This window comes from Scylla paramamosain, chromosome 29, assembly GCF_035594125.1.
Source record: "Scylla paramamosain isolate STU-SP2022 chromosome 29, ASM3559412v1, whole genome shotgun sequence".
Lineage (NCBI taxonomy): Eukaryota > Metazoa > Arthropoda > Malacostraca > Decapoda > Portunidae > Scylla > Scylla paramamosain.
Window position 1 is genome coordinate 12889679 of NC_087179.1, and position 19218 is coordinate 12908896.

The window sequence follows — 19218 nt, forward strand, 5'->3', positions numbered from 1 at the left end:
CTCTCTCTCTCTCTCTCTCTCTCTCTCTCTCTCTCTCTCTCTCTCTCTCTCAGTACTGTATGATATTGTGAAAATATTTTTTTATATAATTTATTTGTTCGTGGTAATTGTGTCGCATAATCTCAACTGGAGGCAAAGCAGATTCGTCGCACTGTCGTCTCACATTTGTGGCTTTTGTCTGTTCGAGCTGTTGCTCTGTAGGGTGCAATGACGAGTCTGAGCCACCCTTCTCTCTGACCTGAGTCACCTGACCCTGCCGATAAGCACCCCAAATGCTCTCGACCTACATGACAACGCCGTAGAGCTATGTTGTCAAATGTTGTGATATTTTCTGTAAAACCCAGATTATTATCTTAAAACCCCGAACCACTCGTAGCACTGAATGGTTTGATAGGCCAAATAATCCATACTTAATACTTGAATTTCAATAAAAAAAAGTGATAAGAACTGATAGATTAAAGATAAATTGTGTGGTGTGGCATAATAGCTAACGGATCTCGATCAACGCCTAAACGTTCTTCCAAGAATAAAAAGAGTATAGTGACTGTTATAAGGTTCTAAATATTGGTTCTCTCAAGAGCGGAGATGGCCATTTCGTTTTCTTTGGCTATGAAGAGGGTGACTATTTCAATTCTTAGACTCTGATTTTTGCATCCATATATTTCTGATTAACTTTTTGCCTCCTCTGGGTGACTGTTTTGTTATAATAATGGTTCTTAATGCGGTTTCCCTGAAGAGTATGTAATGAAGTACCAGCTGCCCACCAGCCAGCCTGGGCTCACCTTAACTTCACCACTGGAGTGAAAACTAAAAAAATCTCCTGCCAAGGTAAACAAACAAAAAAACATACAAATAACACTGTAATGGATATAAAAATAAATCAATACACAACTCGTGTAAACTCACAACCAAAAAAAAAAAGAAAAATAACTAAATGAAACTTGTACACCTCAAAATTTCCAGTTGAGGGACACCACGGGTAACCCTTGTTCACACGAACGCTTCTTTTCCCCAGCTGAGTGATGACAGGTGTCTCCCTCTTGTCACCACAAACTGATAGGGCTCAGGATGGCCACACACTACACCACTCCTCCAGTAGACAGGCACACACTGGTGAAGACGACTGCGGCTACGGTCCTTAAGCATCACCGTGAAACTCCTGCAACACACCCATGGTGCACTCTAATCATCCTCTCTCCCGCTCCTTACATTTCATTAACATCCAATACTTTGCCCAACAATATCTTCACAATGATATACACTATCACATACCTGCTATGCTGACAAAGCCACACAATCCAGACCTCTAAAAACAACGCCTCAAGTGTCCGTGTTCCGCGCCAAAATCTCTCTCGTTCCAAAGCAAACACTTCCCATCAAACCCCACGCTAGGCAGCTGAACATCACGAAGCGTCTAGCTCCGCCTGACTCCCCACAAGTACTTGTAGTTATTTAGTTTTCTTTGGCCATTAAGGAGGTGCTTATTTCCATTCCCAGGTTTTTCTCTTATTTTCGCGTCAGTTTGTATCATTCCTCCTCCTCCTCCTCCTCCTCCTCCTCCTCCTCTGACGAAGATCTTTTGTTATAAACGCTGACTATAAACAAAATGAATGAATTAAGTGGTAGTGAATGAATGAATAGATGAACGGGGTGCATGGCAGACTGCATTAAATTCATGAGTATATCTCGCCACACTGGAAAGAATTCTACCATGATAATATCTTCTACTTTGTTATTATTGTTAGCAGCCGCAGCAGCAGCAGCAGTAGTAGTAGCAGTAGTAGTAGTAGTAGTAGCAACAGGAGCAGCAACAGCAACAGCAGCAGCAGCAGCAACAACAGCAACAACAATATAGTAGTAGTAGTAGTAGTAGTAGTAGTAGTAGTAGTAGTAGTAGTAGTGTTTATTTATCTACTTATCCATTATTTTTCACTCAGTACAAGTTTCTTTTTCCCTCACTTTTTTTTTTTCGGTGCCATGTTGGATCAGTTCTCTCCAGTCATGCTTGTCTATTGCATCCATTTATTCCTCTCACTTCCATCCTCTTACCCCTGTCCATATCCACTCGTTCATGGCCACCGCATCCTATTCGCAGTGGAGACGATCACACCACAGTAACAAACCCGTGACTTCCTTGCCTCGTCGCTATGAAACCTGACGAGGAGAATGTGGGTGTGGACGAGGCCAGCAGGAAATTAACACAACCTCAGGGGTGCGGCGCCGAGTCCAGGAGAGCGGCGCGACATGCAGTGGATGAAAGCGAGGCCATGGACGGGGCTCTAGAGGACCTCCATACAGAATTGCTTGACAGGGGAGAAGCGATTTCTGTTATTAGCCCAAGTCGCTCAGTGGATAGAAGGGACAGACGACTCAGAGCACGCAACCAGCTAGTGGAGGATGGCACGAGGTAAGGAGGTGGTGCATGGGTGGGCAGAGGGGAGTCTTCGGTTTAGTATAGTAATGTTTGGTAGCGTGATGGTGGTGCCAGTCTTAGGATCAGTGATGTGGTCAGGATAAGAAGTAACTCCCTAGTGTTCTGGTGTTGTTTATAGCTGATAGTGAAAGGAAAAAAAAGTAAACAAATAAATAAAATGTACGTTCTTTTTTTTTTAGATTACAGATATTTTCTCAACACGGAAGCAGAAAAAAAAAGAAGACATTTTAACTCCCAACTTTGTGCAATGCTTTTATTTTCTAGGTAAAAAAGAAACATATTTTTAGATTACTGAACACAGATACTTTTCAACACAAAAACAGAAACACACACACACACACACACACACACACACACACACACACACACACACACACACACACACACACACACACACACCTTTTAACTCCAACTTCGTGCAGCTTTCCCTATTTCCTTCCCCTCCTACGCTGCTAGGGACGGGAGAGGGTTCACGCAAAAGCAGAGGCAGAAAGAGCAGCGGCGCCATGAAGGGGACGCTGAGGGGGAGACAACTGGACACACTGCTGAGGAGGGCGGACGATCGTGGAGTGTACAAGAGGTTCCTTATCCTGTGCTGGCTGGTTCCCGTGTGCCTGGTGGTGCCGTGTGCTTACCTCAACATCCTCCTTATGGTGCAGGTGCCGTTTTCTAATTGCACTTTGCCTCCACCCCCGCGCCATCTCTCTCTCAGGGGACTGGAGGCTTCTGGTTACTCCTAAGTTAGTGTTTCAAACCTTTCTCATTCGTTTATTGGTTTGTTTGTTGATGTTATTTATTTATTTATTTTTTTACTTTGATCGTGTGTGTGTGTGTGTGTGTGTGTGTGTGTGTGTGTTTGTTTACTACTACTACTACTACTACTACTACTACTACTACTACTGTCCCTTTTCTTCCACCTGTACTCGTTTTGCAAATCCTCCAACACCACTACTACTGCCACCACCACCACTACCACTACTACAACTACGACTACTCACTACAGGACACTCAGCGGGGAACTCAATCCCTGCACACTTTACGACTTCCCCTCGGCCCTTGGTGACCCCCAGTACGACCCCGGTACGGACAAGCAATACAGTACCAGGGCTTATAACACCACCCACGACAACCAGCAACACCCTAGTACTCCCCAGCCACTCCCCACCAGCACCCCGATGGAGGATACTGGGAGCTTTAAGACTCCTCCCGGTGCTAAGATTTACACAGGTACCTCCACACAGGGGGATACTGGTGATGTTCAAGGAGTTACCAGTTTCCCAGAAGACTCCTATACCCTTGAGGCGAATGCCGGTACCACAGAAGATCAAAATATGTCAAAGGGACCTGATATCACAAAGGACAGTGCAAAGGAACATTCCGGTACTCAGAATAGACAAATCAGCACTTCAGGCCAGCAAGGAGGGACACAAGACCAGCACTCCATTACTCAGAAAGGACGTCTCAGCACACAAGATCAACACAGCAACACCACAGATGACTCTAGCACATCAGACCAGCAAGACAGCACCAAAAAACAGCACTCCAGCACTCAGAAAAAACGCTTCAGCACTCCAAACCATCAAATCAGCACTAGAGGACACCACACCACTCAGGAAAGAAACCCCAGCAACATCAGGCAACACCACAACGCCACAGAACAGTCGGCCACACACCAATTCACAAATCCCTCCACCCAGACACTCCCAAGCAGTAAGAGTGATCCACCGCAGCCTGACCTCCTTAAGTCACGTGTTGCCCGCTACTTTGACCCCTTCAATGACCTGTACGTCCCCGGGAGAGGGAAGGAGGGCGGTGAGAGGCAGGCCAAGCAAAGCAACCCCATGGAGGAGTACCTGAAGGCAGCGGTGAAGTGGCAGAGGGAGTACCCAGGAGTGGCGCCACCTGTTGCTCACACGATGGGTGAGTGAGAGAGAGAGAGAGAGAGAGAGAGAGAGAGAGAGAGAGAGAGAGAGATTGTTTGTGCGCGTTTTTATTTATTACTGCTATAACTACTACTACTACTACTACTACTACTACTACTACTACTACTATTACTACTACTACTATTACTACTACTACTACTACTACTACTACTGGTACTACTACGTGTTTAACTTAACATGATAAATTCTAACATTATTCTCTCTCTCTCTCTCTCTCTCTCTCTCTCTCTCTCTCTCTCTCTCTCTCTCTCTCTCTCTCTCTCTCTCTCTCTCTCTCTCTCTATTTCTATCCTCGTCTTTCTCGTCCTCGTCCTTTTTTTCCTTCTTTTTGTTTCACCCTCCTCTTCCTCCTCCTCCTCTTCCTCCTCCTCCTCCTCCTCCTCCTCCTCCTCCTCCTCCTCCTCCTCCTCCTTCTCTTCCCCCTCAGGCTGTGTGTTCGGCCACGACTTTGACACAACCTATGTGCAAAGTTCTCTGGCCATGGAGTTGGGGTGGGCGTGTGAGGCTGCTAGGGACACTACCCTCATGCTGCACGTCTGTGTGGCGGGGGGGCCATCGGTTCCCTTCTCTTCGGCGCCCTTGCTGATAGGTGAGGCGGTGAGTGGGTGTTTAGGTGGGTGAGTATGTGTGTGAGTGGGTGTGTGGGAGGATTGGTTGGTGAGTGAGAGGGTGGGTATACGAGTGGATGAGTGGATGGATTGGTGAGTGAGTGAGTGGGGTGTATGGGTGAATGGATGGGTGAGTGAGTGAGTGGGTACGTGGGTGTAGAAAACAGAAGTAATTGTTAAGAAAATGGGACGTAAGTTTTTTTTTTATCATCATCATTATCATTATTATCATCATCCCTCTAACTTGCTTTTACTAACTTTACTTACTTACGTTACACTTACGACAGAGAAACAAGAAACGAAGAAATCTGCTAAAAACAAACTACTGCTGTTAACACACTGAGGGCGGGGATGGGTCGTGTGTGGGGTGCAAGCAGAGTGAAAAGAGATGCGAAACAAAACATTATGCGCCACACAGGAAGGGGAGGTGGAGTGAAACAGAAGGGCAAGGGCAAGGGAAGGTGCGTGGTGGCTTAGATCCCAGTGTAAGTGTAGGAACAAACATTGGAAAGTCGAGGTAATTAATGACTCTTCTCAGTACAGTGACGCAGTTTGAGCATGTTCTGAAGGGAGGTGGAAAGAAGGGGGAGTAGTGACGAGGGGAGTCTGTTGTTATTTTGGAAGGAGAGAGAGAGAGAGAGAGAGAGAGAGAGAGAGAGAGAGAGAGAGAGAGAGAGAGAGAGAGAGAGAGAGAGAGAGAGAGAGAGAGAGAGAGAGAGAGAGAGGAGGAAGAAGGAAGGAGTGAAGCTTTTGGAAGGAAGAATGGACAGAGGACTTGATTGGAAACATACTCGTAAATAAAGAGAGTATGTTGCTGTTTTGGAAGGAGAGAGAGAGAGAGAGAGAGAGAGAGAGAGAGAGAGAGAGAGAGAGAGAGAGAGAGAGAGAGAGAGAGAGAGAGAGAGAGAGAGGAATGAATGGTGGAGCTTTGTAAGACCCACAGTTGACCAATACAAGTGAATGAAGACGTGATCTGGTACCCTGAATGACTACTATGTGACGTAAACTCATGGAAATATATGGAAATAGATGCACACCTGGTATGTTTACACTCCACAGATAAAAATCATACTCTGTCACTGTTATTTCGCCACCTGAGGACCCGCTCGCTTGGTACCCTTGACTAATGCACTTACTTCATTCACTGCACCGCTTCTTAGCACTTTACTTAACCTGGTATTCTCGTCCTGGTGTGAAGTGTTCTTGTATTTTCATCAAAACCCTCACTTCATCATAAGATCCTGTTTATACGGACAGAATTTAAGTGGTATTTCCTCCCCTTCATTATCCACGCAACCCAATCTTATCTCATTAAGTACTGCATCTCTCCAGCATTATAGTTGCTCATCCCTCCATTCCTCCTTCCCTATCATCACCTTTCCCACCACCCATCCCTCCCCTCATTACCTCCCACACCCATCCCCTCATCATCACCTGTTGACCACCCATTCCTCCCCTCATCACCTCTCACCACTCATCCTTCCCCTTAATTACCTTTCCCACCATCTATCCTTCCCATCACCTCCCACCTACCACCCACCCCTCCCCATCATCACCACAACTGCCTCCCATCAGCAACCACCTTCTCTTACCACCCACTCCCTCCACCCACCTTCACCACCACAACACAGTAGCCTCAGCAACACCAGTCTCCCCCTTACCCCCTCACCCCCTCTCAGCCACGCCCCTAATCAGCTTAGCGGCCCAAACAGGATTAGCGTAACCCAGCGAGGGACCTCCGCTTAGGAAACACACTCATTTGCACTCAGGGTCAAAGATCAGGGTCACAGGGTTTTTATTGGGGTTCTATTGAGTTACCTGGGCTAAAAATGTACCTGGTTCGCGTGAATGTTTAGGAATTGGTTCTCAGTGTGGTGGGTGAGTGGACTCAGTGATCACGGCCCGTATTCTGAAACGCTTTCCTCTCTCACCGCGGCTATTTTTATTTAAAGGTCACAGGGATGATTAGCCGTGTTCTCAAGAGTGTTTCTCCTGTTAATTTTGTAGAAATCTTGTTAATCTGTCACTAGAACCGTAGAAAAAATATAATTAAAAACCTCTCATACCTGTTTTGCAATGAATTTACCTATGATGTGGTGCAGGCGTGGTGGTGGTGCTGGTCCTCACGAGGCTGTCTGTGATCACCTATACTAGCTAGGCCAACGTTAGAGAGTTAAGAAACTAAACACACTAAACACAAAGACTCCCCTATTTGTTTTGCGTTCAATATAACCGAGATGTTGTCGAGTGGTGGCGCTGTTCCTCGTCTGTGATCACCTGTACTATCTGAGCCAAAGTTAGAGTTAAGATACTAAACACGAAGATTCTCCTGTCTGTTTTTAATGAATTTACCTGTGCCGTGCTGTAAGTCTGCCTGAGTGGAGCTTGGGAACTGGTTAATTAAGTTATGATGCCGCACCAACGATATCATTATAGTCCCGGCAGTTCAGATTACGAGGGCACGCTGCGCTACCTCTCCTGTTGAAAAGAAAATTACCGTGAGCCAGGATCGAACTCGTAATCTTAATTAAGGGCGGGAGTCGAACGCTGCAGTAGGTACCGCGTAGACACCCAGTCTCGCTAATTAAAAGAGAAATTTACATGAGTGATATTTTTTTATTCGTGTTATGAGTTTGAAAGATTTTCTCCTGTGGATTTCGTAAATTTTTGAAAGGCTGTATTATTATTATTATTATTATTATTATTATTATTATTATTATTATTATTGTGTGTGTGTGTGTGTGTGTGTGTGTGTGTGCGTGTGTGTGTGTATGAATTTGTAGACTTTTTAGTGGTATTTGTATTTTCTGGATTGCTGTTCACACATTTATCTCTATTCACCTCCTTTACGAAACCTACCTCGCTTACTCTCTATCACCTATTAGTACCACTCCCATGTAACTTCACCACACTGCAACACTCGCCCTTACCTTCACGCCCTTCGGTGCTACTACATCTTACCAACAGCTGCGTGCCTTAATAAACAAACAGCGGTCCATAAGAAGTCTGGTAATTCATCACATTTGTCTAAGTAATTGCATCTCCATAAGCTTACGTCTCCTATTCGTATAAATTTTGGGGCCGTTTTCCTTGTTACCTTGGCTCGTGTTTCCGTTTTCTCTCGATCGCGGACTAATGTATTTTTGAGTACCTCCTCCTGTTTTGAAAGCTCTGCTCATTCTCAGAGTTGGTTCCGTTTGTTTGTTTGTTTCTCTCTCTCTCTCTCTCTCTCTCTCTCTCTCTCTCTCTCTCTCTCTCTCTCTCTCTCTCTCTCTCTCTCTCTCTCATTTTCCTATTTATTATATTCTTTCTTTTATTTTTTTTCATTTTTCTACTTTCTTTCTTTCTTCCTTCTTCTTATTTTCTTCTTGATTTTGTTCCTCCTCCTCCTCCTCCTCCTCCTCCTCCTCCTCCTCCTCCTCCTCTTCCTACAAAACAGTCTACTGCAGATGTCACTTCTCCCACCGCTCACCACTACTCACTGTTCCCTTTCCTGCTGCTCCTGTAGTCCTTCACTCACTGGCAGGGTGGGGCGCAAGTGGGTGTTCATGCTGCTGGCGGTGAAGGCGGCGGTTGTGGGCTCCCTCTTCGTGCTGGTAAGAGGCTCCCTAGCGCTCCTCATTCTGCGGTTCTTCGTCAGCATGGGTCTACCTGCGATTTACAATGTCGTGGTTATTACAGGTAAGCTCTTGATTTTTACATTCTTCTTCTTCTTCTTCTTCTTCTTCTTCTTCTTCTTCTTCTTCTTCTTCTTCTTCTTCTTCTTCTTCTTCTTTTTCCTTCTTTTTTTTGGGGGGGAAGGCGGTGGTGGGGGCAGGGGTTACGATGTGTGTGTGTGTGTGTGTGTGTGTGTGTGTGTAAGAGAGAGAGAGAGAGAGAGAGAGAGAGAGAGAGAGAGAGAGAGAGAGAGAGAGAGAGAGAGAGAGAGAGAGACATAAACAGAGATGAGGAAAGCGTTATAAATAAAAATAAATAAATAAGAAAATAATATCAACTGATACCAAACCAAGTATCTAACACCATTACTCACTACCACACTAATCTCCCTGTCCCTTTCTTACCTTCTCCCTCACCAGCCCTGGAACAAGTGAGGGACGAGGAGCGGGGAATGATCACGTCCATTGCCTCCGTGTGTTTTTCCCTGGGCCAGTGTGTGCTCAGCCTCCTCGCTTGGCTTACTGATTCTTGGATCATCCTTGGACTCGTCACCAGCCTGCCCTGCCTCCTCGCCGTCGCCTACAGCAGGTGGGTGAGGCAGCAGCAGTGTTGTGTTTGGTTCTGTTGTGGTGCGTGATTATTTTTTCTTTTTTCTTTTTCTTTTTATTATTGTTTTGGTTTCTTGTTTTCTTGTTTTTTTTATATTTTTTATGTATTTTTCTGTTTTTTTTTTCATTTTTTTAAGTTGGTTGTGTGTTTTATTTTCATTCTTTTGTTTTTTTCTCGTTTTTTTCTTGTTTATGTTCTTTTTTTTATTTATTTTCGTCCTTTGCTTTCGTCTTTCTCCTCCTCCTCCTCCTCCTCCTCCTCCTCCTTCTCTCTTTAGATTTGTAACATATATTGCACTTCGTTTGTGTTCTTTTGTTTATCCTCCTCCACCACCACCACCACCACTACTACTACTACTACTACTACTACTACTACTACTACTACTACTACTACTACTACTACTACTTATACTACCACCACCACCACCACCACCATCACTACCACCACTACCACCACTACTACCAGCACCACTTCACACCTTCCCTCAACACCGCGTCATAGGTTCCCCCTGTTTTGACATTATCACTCTCAGCACCCTCTCTCTTCCCCTCCCTCTTCCATCTCCCCATTTATCATCTTCACTTCCTCTCTCTCTCTCTCTCTCTCTCTCTCTCTCTCTCTCTGTCTTTCCCCGTTTATCATGTTTTTTTTTCTCTTTTTTAGGGTTTGGGGAGAAAAGCTAGTGTTTGTTTGTCTGTTTTGCTGTTTGTTTACTGTCCTTGTTTTTTGTTTATCTCTCTCTCTCTCTCTCTCTCTCTCTCTCTCTCTCTCTCTCTCTCTCTCTCTCTCTCTCTCTCTCTCTCTCTCTCTCTCTCTCTCTCTCCTTGTTCTTTCTGTTCTCTTTGTTCTTCTTGTTCTTGCTCATCCTTTTCTTGTTCCTTTTTTTCTCCACCACCACCACCACCCTGAGGCAGGCTGCTGGAGGAGTCGCTGCAGTGGCTGGTGGCTCGGGGCAGGGAGAAGGAGGCGGCCCTGGTGCTGCGGAGGGTCACCATGAGGAACCACCCGAGGAACCCGCTAGCGCCCTCCCTCCTCCTGCTGCAGGCGCGGATCAAGAAGGTGACGAGGAGAGAGAGAGAGAGAGAGAGAGAGAGAGAGAGAGAGAGAGAGAGAGAGAGAGAGAGAGAGAGAGAGAGAGAGAGAGAGAGAGAGAGAGAGAGAGAGAGGTTATTTTTGTCGAATTTACTCTATTTTGTTTATTTATTTATTTATTTGTTTATTTATTTATTTTGAGGAGGAGCAGGAAAAGAAGGAGGAGGAAGAGGAGGAGGAGGAGGAAAAAAGAGAAGCATACAGTAAGAAAACACACTCACACACACACACACACACACACACACACACACACACACACACACACACACACACACACACACAGTTGAATCAGTGAAGATCTTTTTTTCTTTCTTTCTTTTCTTTCTTTTTTTTTTTTGGTGTGTGTGTGGGTCAAGACTGAAACGAAAACTGTATATATGTACAGGTCCCTTCTTTGTGTGTGTGCGTGCCTGCGTTCGTGTGTGTGTGTGTGTGTGTGTGTGTGTGTGTGTGTGTGTGTGTGTGTGTGTGTGTGTGTGTGTTGTCAGGAATTGTATCTACAAAGTATTGAGTAAAGTTCTTTTGTGTCTTGGTTTTTAATTTTGTTTCATCGTTCCTGCTTTCTTTTAAACTGTCTGCCTGTCTGTCTGTGTTTCTTTCATTCATTTCTTTATTCTCTCTCTCTCTCTCTCTCTCTCTCTCTCTCTCTCTCTCTCTCTCTCTCTCTCTCTCTCTCTCTCTCTCTCTCTCTCTCTCTCTCTCTCTCTCTCTCTCTCTCACATCACCTCTCTCCCACATCACCTCCCACCCATTCTCTTCCTGTCCTTTTCCCTTTCTTTTATCAAACATTCCTTCACCCTTCCAATACCCTCCCATTATTCCAACCCCTAACACTTTCATTTCTCTCCTCCTCTTACCTCCCTTCACTTCCTACACCTAACTTAACCTCACCTAACCTAACCTAACTTCACCTAACCTAACCTAACCTAACCTTCCTTCACTTCCTACACACTTCACCTAACCTCACTTAACCTTACCTCACTTCACGTCACACAGATCAAGGCTGGAGAGCGGGAGGAGTTTGACCAGGCTGGGATGTGTCAAGGTGTCTGCAGTCTTATAATGGGTCTTGGGGAGTTCTTGGCCTGCTATCCTCGCCTTTGCTTCAGAATGGTGCTGCTTACGATATGTTGGTGAGTGTGTGTGTGTGTGTGTGTGTGTGTGTGTGTGTGTGTGTGTTTATTTCTTCATTATTTTGTTTTGAATTGCTTTGATGTATATATTTTGTTTTTTTGTCTCCATTTTTCATGAATGTTTTTCTTATTTATTTCGAGTTCCCTCCATCTTTTTGTTTTGCTCTCTCTCTCTCTCTCTCTCTCTCTCTCTCTCTCTCTCTCTCTCTCTCTCTCTCTCTCTCTCTCTCTCTCTCTCTCTCTCTCTCTCTCTCTCTCTCTCTCTCTCTCTCTCTCTCTCTCTCTCTCTCTCGTTTAGATTACCTGCTTCCTTCAGTTCGTCACTCATACATTTTTTTTTTTGTCTATCGCCTTTCCTTCTTCCCTCATCCTCTCCTCTGTCTTACTCCTCTCACTCTCCTCTCCTCTGCGTCTTTCTTCATCGCCCTCCCTTCCATTACTGCTCTCTTCTCTTCTCTCTCTCTCTCTCTCTCTCTCTCTCTCTCTCTCTCTCTCTCTCTCTCTCTCTCTCTCTCTCTCTCTCTCTCTCTCTCTCTCTCTCTCTCTCTCTCTCCCTCTTTCATTCACTCTTTTACCCTCTCCTTCATTTTCCTTTTAACTTCCTTTTACTTTTCTGTTTCTTTCTCTTTACCTGACAACATATTTCTCTCTCTCTCTCTCTCTCTCTCTCTCTCTCTCTCTCTCTCTCTCTCTCTCTCTCTCTCTCTCTCTCTCTCTCTCTCTCTCTGCGTGTGTGTGTGTGTGTTTCTGTCTGTCTGTTTATTTGTTTATTTGTCTGTCTGTATGTCTGTTAATTTGTCCCATCCTTTCCCATCCCTTCCCTTCCCTTCATTTATTCTCCCTCCCCCCTTCCCTTCCCTTCCCCACCGTCACCCCCAACAAAACCACCCCTGACACCGAAACCTTTCCCTCCTCTTTCTTTCTTCTCTTTCTTTTTTCTCTCCCAGGACGGCCAATCTTGTCATCTACTTCACCACTACCTTGAAATCTCCCTACGTGTCTGACAATCCTTATTTAGCGTGGTTCTTCTTGTCCGTCACTGAAGTTCCCTCTAATCTGCTGCTACCTGTGTTCCTGCGCTACCTCGGCCGCCGCTCCCTGCACTCCGCGGGCCTGGCAGTGTGCACCTCGTTCTTCTTCGCTGCCGCTGGTCTCCTTGTCGCTGGTGAGAGAGAGAGAGAGAGAGAGAGAGAGAGAGAGAGAGAGAGAGAGAGAGAGAGAGAGAGAGAGAGAGAGAGAGAGAGAGAGTCGATGTGAAGTAAAGAAAGGACGAAGTGATGGAAGAAGGGAGGCAGAGAGAAAGAGAGGAACAAAGTGTGAGAGAATGCACCTGCTGTGAGTGAGAGAGAGAGAGAGAGAGAGAGAGAGAGAGAGAGAGAGAGAGAGAGAGAGAGAGAGAGAGAGAGAGAGAGAGAGAGAGAGAGAGAGAGAGAGAGAGAGAGAGAGAAATGATAGATGAAAAGAAGAGAACGAGTTGTTACGTGTGTGTGTGTGTGTGTGTGTGTGTGTGTGTGTGTGTGTGTGTGTGTGTGTGTGTGTGTGTGTGAGGCACGCGCGCGCTCAATATACATACATAAATCTCTGTAAAAGTGACTGATTTCTTGTTTGTATTAAGTTTGCCACGCCCTCTTTCCCACTCTCTCTCTCTCTCTCTCTCTCTCTCTCTCTCTCTCTCTCTCTCTCTCTCTCTCAACCCTCCTTCATCGCCTTCTACAGGATACGAGGAGAGCTTCATAGGGATATCCGTGCTGGTGGTGGTGGCCAGGATCTTCATCTCCGTGACCTACCTGGTGGTGTCCCTGCAGGCGGCGGAGCTCCAGCCCACGCCCTTCAGGAGCTCCCTTACCGGCCTGGCCTGCGTCGTGGCCTTCACTGCGAGCGTCTTCAGTCCCTCCATCCAGACTGTGGTGGGTAACGGAGGTACTGATAGGAAGATGGGTAGATAGGTAAATACGTAGGCAGGTAGGTATATAAGTAGAAGGATAGGTAGACAGATGGCTAGGTTAATTAATAGGTAGATAGAATGATAGATGGATAGATAAATGAATGAACACATAAGTAAATAGACAAGGATGAATAGGTGAATTGATTGATTGGTAGATAGATAGGTAAGTAGATAGATAAATAGATTGATACACTGATAGATAGATAGATAAATAAATAAATATATATATAAATAAATAAATAGATAGGAGGAAAGAAACATAGATTAACTGAAGAATTTGCTACGTCACTAATAAGTACATGACTGGCTGTTAATGCATACAATGAGTGCCTATTTGACTAATTGATTGAATTACTAAGTGGCTGATAGATCAATAGGTTGAAATGATGGTGCCTCGGGGAAAGATGAAGGAGAGATCTAGGAAGAGAAGGATGAATAGGTAAATAGTTTGATTGATAGAGAGATAAATAGATGATGAAATAGGTACTTAAATAATGGCTTTATATGAGAGAGAGAGAGAGAGAGAGAGAGAGAGAGAGAGAGAGAGAGAGAGAGAGAGAGAGAGAGAGAGAGAGAGAGTATACCGTAAGTTTCCTCCCAAGGTAAAAATTTCCCACGAAAAAAAAAAGATTGAGAGGAAAATGCAATGGGGGACATTATTATTATTATTATTATTATTATTATTATTGTTATTATTATTATTATTATTATTATTATTATTATTATTATTATTATTATTATTATTCAGAGTCGTCATTAAGAAAACATTTTCCCTCTCATCTGTCATTCGCCTTCTCTCTCTCTCTCTCTCTCTCTCTCTCTCTCTCTCTCTCTCTCTCTCTCTCTCTCTCTCTCTCTCTCTCTCTCTCTCTCTCTCTCTCTCTCTCCCACTACTCCACACGGCTCACATTCCCCTCAAAGTCTATATATGATATCCGCCATCCCCCACTCGTCTCTCTCTCTCTCTCTCTCTCTCTCTCTCTCTCTCTCTCTCTCTCTCTCTCTCTCTCTCTCGGTAATAATATATGCAGGCAGCGTTTATTATTCTATTATTTGAAGCTAAATTAACTGCATTTACTGGTATTTGCCTTTACTGTCTGTATATACCAGTATTATTAACAATAAAAGGTATTAGGGCCACCGTGGTACAATGGGACCGCGCGTGCTTTGGGATTCGAGGGATCTTAAGGTGCATAGGATCGAATCCTGGCCACGGTCTGAGGGGAAGGCATCCACTCAGGGTACCTTTTCTCAAATGCCAGATCCATTAAGGGGCAGCGACCTAAATATAATAGACCTGTTAGGGAAGTCGGAAAACGGACGTGTAAACAAAAAAAAAAAAAAAAAATGACAAGCTTGCTAAACCGTGCCGCATGCCTTCATTGGAGCGCAGCGCTGCCAGAGTACGATGATACAACAGCCTTATACAGCCTTCATCCACAGTAACACAGGTCCGAATTAAAAAAAGTCCTGCTCTCTCACCACGACTAATTTCACAGATTAGCCGGATTTTCAACAGTTTCTCCTGTTAATAAAGTAGAAATCTCGTTAATCTGTCACTCGAACCGTAAAAACACCCATAAAAACACGCGTCACTTCAATTAGAGCCTTTCGAATGTAGTGGAAATGCAGCGCAGAATTGTTTCAGAATATGGTCCATAGACTAAAGAAGAAGAAGAGGAGGAGTATCATTGTAACTTCATAACCTCTATACCAGTGCTCCATCATTGCCATCATTGCCATCCATCATTTAGCCATCCAGTCCTCGAGACCAAAACTAAAGTACCTAATAACTACACACACTCTTTCACTGCACTATAGCCATCATCCAGAGAGTCACTGATCACTGCTGCCTTGGGAGGATAGTAACGGAAATAATGCAGAGTTCACCAGTATTCTCAATCATTCGTCACTTTCCCTAGTAAACTCTGGAACTCCCTGCCTGCTTTGTATTTCCTTCCTCCTACGACTGGAACTCTCAAGAGGGAGGTTTCAAGGCACTTATCCTCCGTCATTTGATTTTTCTACTTGGAATTTATAGGAACTGACACTTAAGTGGAGCTTTTTTTTTTTCCTTAAAAGTTTTGTTGCTCTTAGCCATAGAAGAAAAAAATAGTAAAGTAATATGAGGAAGCACCAGAGTTCCTCATTAATGCCTTGGAAGTGTAGTGAAGCAGGATAACAAGGCACAGAACAACAGGCATTAGTCATTTCACCAGTACTCGTATAGTGGAGCAACAAGACACGGCGCAGCACCAGGCATTAGTGGGCAGAGTGGCATCATTTCACCAGTACTCGTATAGTGGAACAACAAGACATGGAGCAGCACCAGGCATTAGTGGGCATAGTGGCATCATTTCACCAGTGCTCTTATTGTGGAGTAACATGACAAGGCACAGCAGCAGACATTAGTGGGCATAGTAGCATCATTCCACATTGCTGCAGGATCCCCCACTAGTCTGGCATTTTCATAGACAGAATCATGATTTAAGTGCAAAAGAATGAAAGAAAACTAGAAAAAAAGAAAGGAAAAGCGTGGAGCAGGGGAACTATCGGAAGGTGAAAAAATAATAGCCGTACAGGCAAATGCAATAAACCCAGAGATAGAGAGAGAGAGAGAGAGAGAGAGAGAGAGAGAGAGAGAGAGAGAGAGAGAGAGAGAGAGAGAGAGAGAGAGAGAGAGAGAGAGAGAATTTTCTTCCTTGTGGGCATATTTTTACTTTTTTTTGTTTTTACTGCTTCGTTTGTGTGATAGATACAAACAGATAGATAGGTAGACAGACAGACAGACAGACAGATAAATAGACAGACAGACAGACAGACAGATGCATGGAAATAGACAAACAAAAGGAGGGAAAGAGGCAGGCAGATGGTCAGATAGATAAATAAAGTAGTTACAAAGACTTTTGTTAGGTTAAGTTAGATTAGTATAGGTTAGGTTAAGTCAGGTCAGGTTGGTTAGGTTAGGTTAGATCAGGTTAAGTTAGGTTATGTTAGGTCAGATCAAGTTAGGTTAGGTTAGGTTAGGTTAGGTTAGGTAAGGTTAAATTAGGTTAGATTAGGTTAGCTTACATTAGGACAGATTAGATTAGGTGAGGTTACTTTAGGTTAGGTCAGGTTATGTTATGTTATGTTAGGTGAGACAAGGTTAGGTTAGGTTAGGTCAGGTTATGTTATGTTATGTTAGATTAGGTTAGGCTAGGTCAGATCACGTTAGGTTAGGTTAGGTTAGGCTAGGTCAGATCAGGTTAGGTTAGGTTAGGTTAGGTTAGGCTAGGTCAGATCAGGTTAGGTCAGGTTAAGTTTGGTTAGGTTAGGTTAGGTTAGGTTAGGCTAGGTCAGATCACGTTAGGTTAGGTTAGGTTAGGCTAGGTCAGATCAGGTTAGGTTAGGTTAGGTTAGGTCAGGTTAGGTTTGGTTAGGTTAGGTTAGGTTAGGCTAGGTCAGATCAGGTTAGGTCAGGTTAGGTTAGGTCAGATTAGGTTTGGTTAGGTTAGGTTAGGTTAAGCTATGTCAGATCAGGTTAGGTTAGGTTAGGTTAGGTCAGGTTTGGTCAGGTTTGGTTAGGTTAGGTTAGGTTAGGTTAGGTTAAGCTATGTCAGATCAGGTTAGGTTAGGTTAGGTTAGGTTAGGTTAGGTTAAGTTATGTCAGATCAGGTTAGGTTAGGCTAGGTTAGGTTAGGTCAGGTTAGGTTAGGTCAGGTTAGGTTTGGTTAGGTTAGGTTAGGTTAGGTTAGGTTAGGTTAGGTCAGGTTAGGTTTGGTTAGGTTAGGTTAGGTTAAGCTATGTCAGATCAGGTTAGGTTAGGTTAGGTTAGGTCAGATTAGGTTTGGTTAGGTTAGGTTAGGTTAAGCTATGTCAGATCAGGTTAGGTTAGGTTAGGTTAGGTTAGGTTAAGCTATGTCAGATCAGGTTAGGTTTGGTTAGGTTAGGTTAGGTTAGGTTAGGTCAGGTTAGGTTTGGTTAGGTTAGGTTAGGTTAGGTTAGGTCAGGTTAGGTTTGGTTAGGTTAGGTTAGGTTAAGCTATGTCAGATCAGGTTAGGTTAGGTTAGGTTAGGTTAGGTCAGGTTAGGTTTGGTTAGGTTAGGTTAAGCTATGTCAGATCAGGTTAGGTTAGGTTAGGTTTGGTTAGGTTAGGTTAGGTTAGGTTAGGTTAAGCTATGTCAGATCAGGTTAGGTCAGGTTAGGTTTGGCATTCTACTGGATGGCGCAAACACCTCGTGAGTTTCCTCTCTACGTCCAGCGGCCAATCAGAGTGAACACCTCTTAGCTTGATGAGGCCATTACCCCTCGCCGGGACAAAGCAGACAATATGTTTGTGCTCGCCCTGTTGAAAGCACTATATATATCTTCTTTGTTTGTCTGTCTGTCTTTCTGTCTGTCTGTCTTTATTTATTCATTTTTTTTTATATAAAGCGAGTTACATCAATTGCTTTATACAAATTTATAGCCCCCTCTCTCTCTCTCTCTCTCTCTCTCTCTCTCTCTCTCTCTCTCTCTCTCTCTCTCTCTCTCTCTCTCTCTCTCTCTCTCTCTCTCTCTCTCTCTCTCTCTCTCTCTCTCTCTCTCTCTGTGTGTGTGTGTGTGTGTGTGGGTGTGTGTGTGTAGAAAGACTATATTCCTAACCCCCATACCACCACCACCACCCTCACCACCTTCCCCCGTCACTACAGGAACCCTTGCACGCCTACCTCCTGCTGGGGCTTCTGGGACTCAGTGGCACACTCTCCGCCGCCCTCCTCCCTGAGACAGCGGGCCGCCCCTTGCCTCAGACCCTGCAGGAGGCGGAGGGGCTCACCTGGGGAAGACGCAAGCCCTCTTCTGCTGGCGGCGAGGTGGAGGAGGTACGGGAGGTGCTCAATACTTCTCCTCCTCCTCCTCCTCCTCCACCTCCTCCACCTCCACCTCCTCCTTCTCTTCTTCTTCGTGGTGTCTCCTCTCTTGACACTGTGGCGGAGGAGTCTGTGTTGTGATGGTGATGTGATGGTGTTGTGGCTGTGATGCTGCAGTGACTGTTCAGTGAGTGATGTAGTTAACGATGAAGTAGATGATAACTGTGTTTCCCCCCAAAAAAAAGAGAAAATGCATAGTGATGATGATGATGATAATGATGGTGATGGTAACAATAATAATAATAATGATAATAATAAAAATAATAATGATAATAATGATAATAATAATAATAATAATAATAATAATAATAATAATAATAATAATAAAAGTAAGGGAATTCCGTCAACGAAAAGCAAGAGAGAGAGAGAGAGAGAGAGAGAGAGAGAGAGAGAGAGAGAGAGAGAGAGAGAGAGAGAGAGAGAGAGAGAGAGAGAGAGAGAGAGAGATTCCAATTAAAAACGAGATACATAATTGTCATAAAAAAATATATTATATAATGAACGATACAAATTGACAACCTATGCAAGAGAGATAAAATATTCCTTCTAAAATAATACATAAGAGAAACGCCGCGATACCAATAGTGATGATACTGATAGTAGTGACGATAGTGAGCGATGGGATCAACGATAAGAGGAGAGAAATGTGACCCCGTAGATAAGACGAGTGATGACAGTAACTTGGAAATGATAACAATAATAATACGAATAATACTGATGGTAATGATAATAATAATAATAATAATAATAATAATAATAATAATAATAATAATGATAATAATAATAGTGGTGATAATAATAATGATGGTAACAATAATAACAATGGTAATGATAATAATAATAATAATAATAATAACAACAATAATAATAATGATGATGATGATAATAATAACAGTAATAATAAT

The 19218-nt window shown here is 44.0% G+C and overlaps 1 protein-coding gene across 3 annotated transcripts in view; it reads left to right on the top strand.

Moving 5' to 3' along the window:
- The window catches only part of LOC135115342 (carcinine transporter-like), a 37131-nt gene extending 18358 nt beyond the window's left edge, over window positions 1-18773 (top strand). The window contains exons 2-12 of one of the 3 annotated variants that reach the window (XM_064032000.1): window positions 2096-2407; window positions 2891-3174; window positions 3438-4354; window positions 4805-4966; window positions 8512-8666; window positions 9062-9230; window positions 10166-10310; window positions 11340-11476; window positions 12424-12641; window positions 13193-13383; window positions 18095-18773. In XM_064032000.1, the coding sequence (XP_063888070.1) occupies window positions 8534-8666; window positions 9062-9230; window positions 10166-10310; window positions 11340-11476; window positions 12424-12641; window positions 13193-13383; window positions 18095-18394 (1293 nt within the window). In that variant the 5' untranslated portion in view covers window positions 2096-2407; window positions 2891-3174; window positions 3438-4354; window positions 4805-4966; window positions 8512-8533 and the 3' untranslated portion in view covers window positions 18395-18773. Of the gene's footprint in view, window positions 1-2095; window positions 2408-2864; window positions 3175-3437; window positions 4355-4804; window positions 4967-8511; window positions 8667-9061; window positions 9231-10165; window positions 10311-11339; window positions 11477-12423; window positions 12642-13192; window positions 13384-18094 lie in introns of those variants that run through there. The other 2 variants (XM_064032001.1, XM_064032002.1) reach the window with 2 other exon arrangements.
- The last annotated feature ends 445 nt before the right edge of the window (window positions 18774-19218 follow it).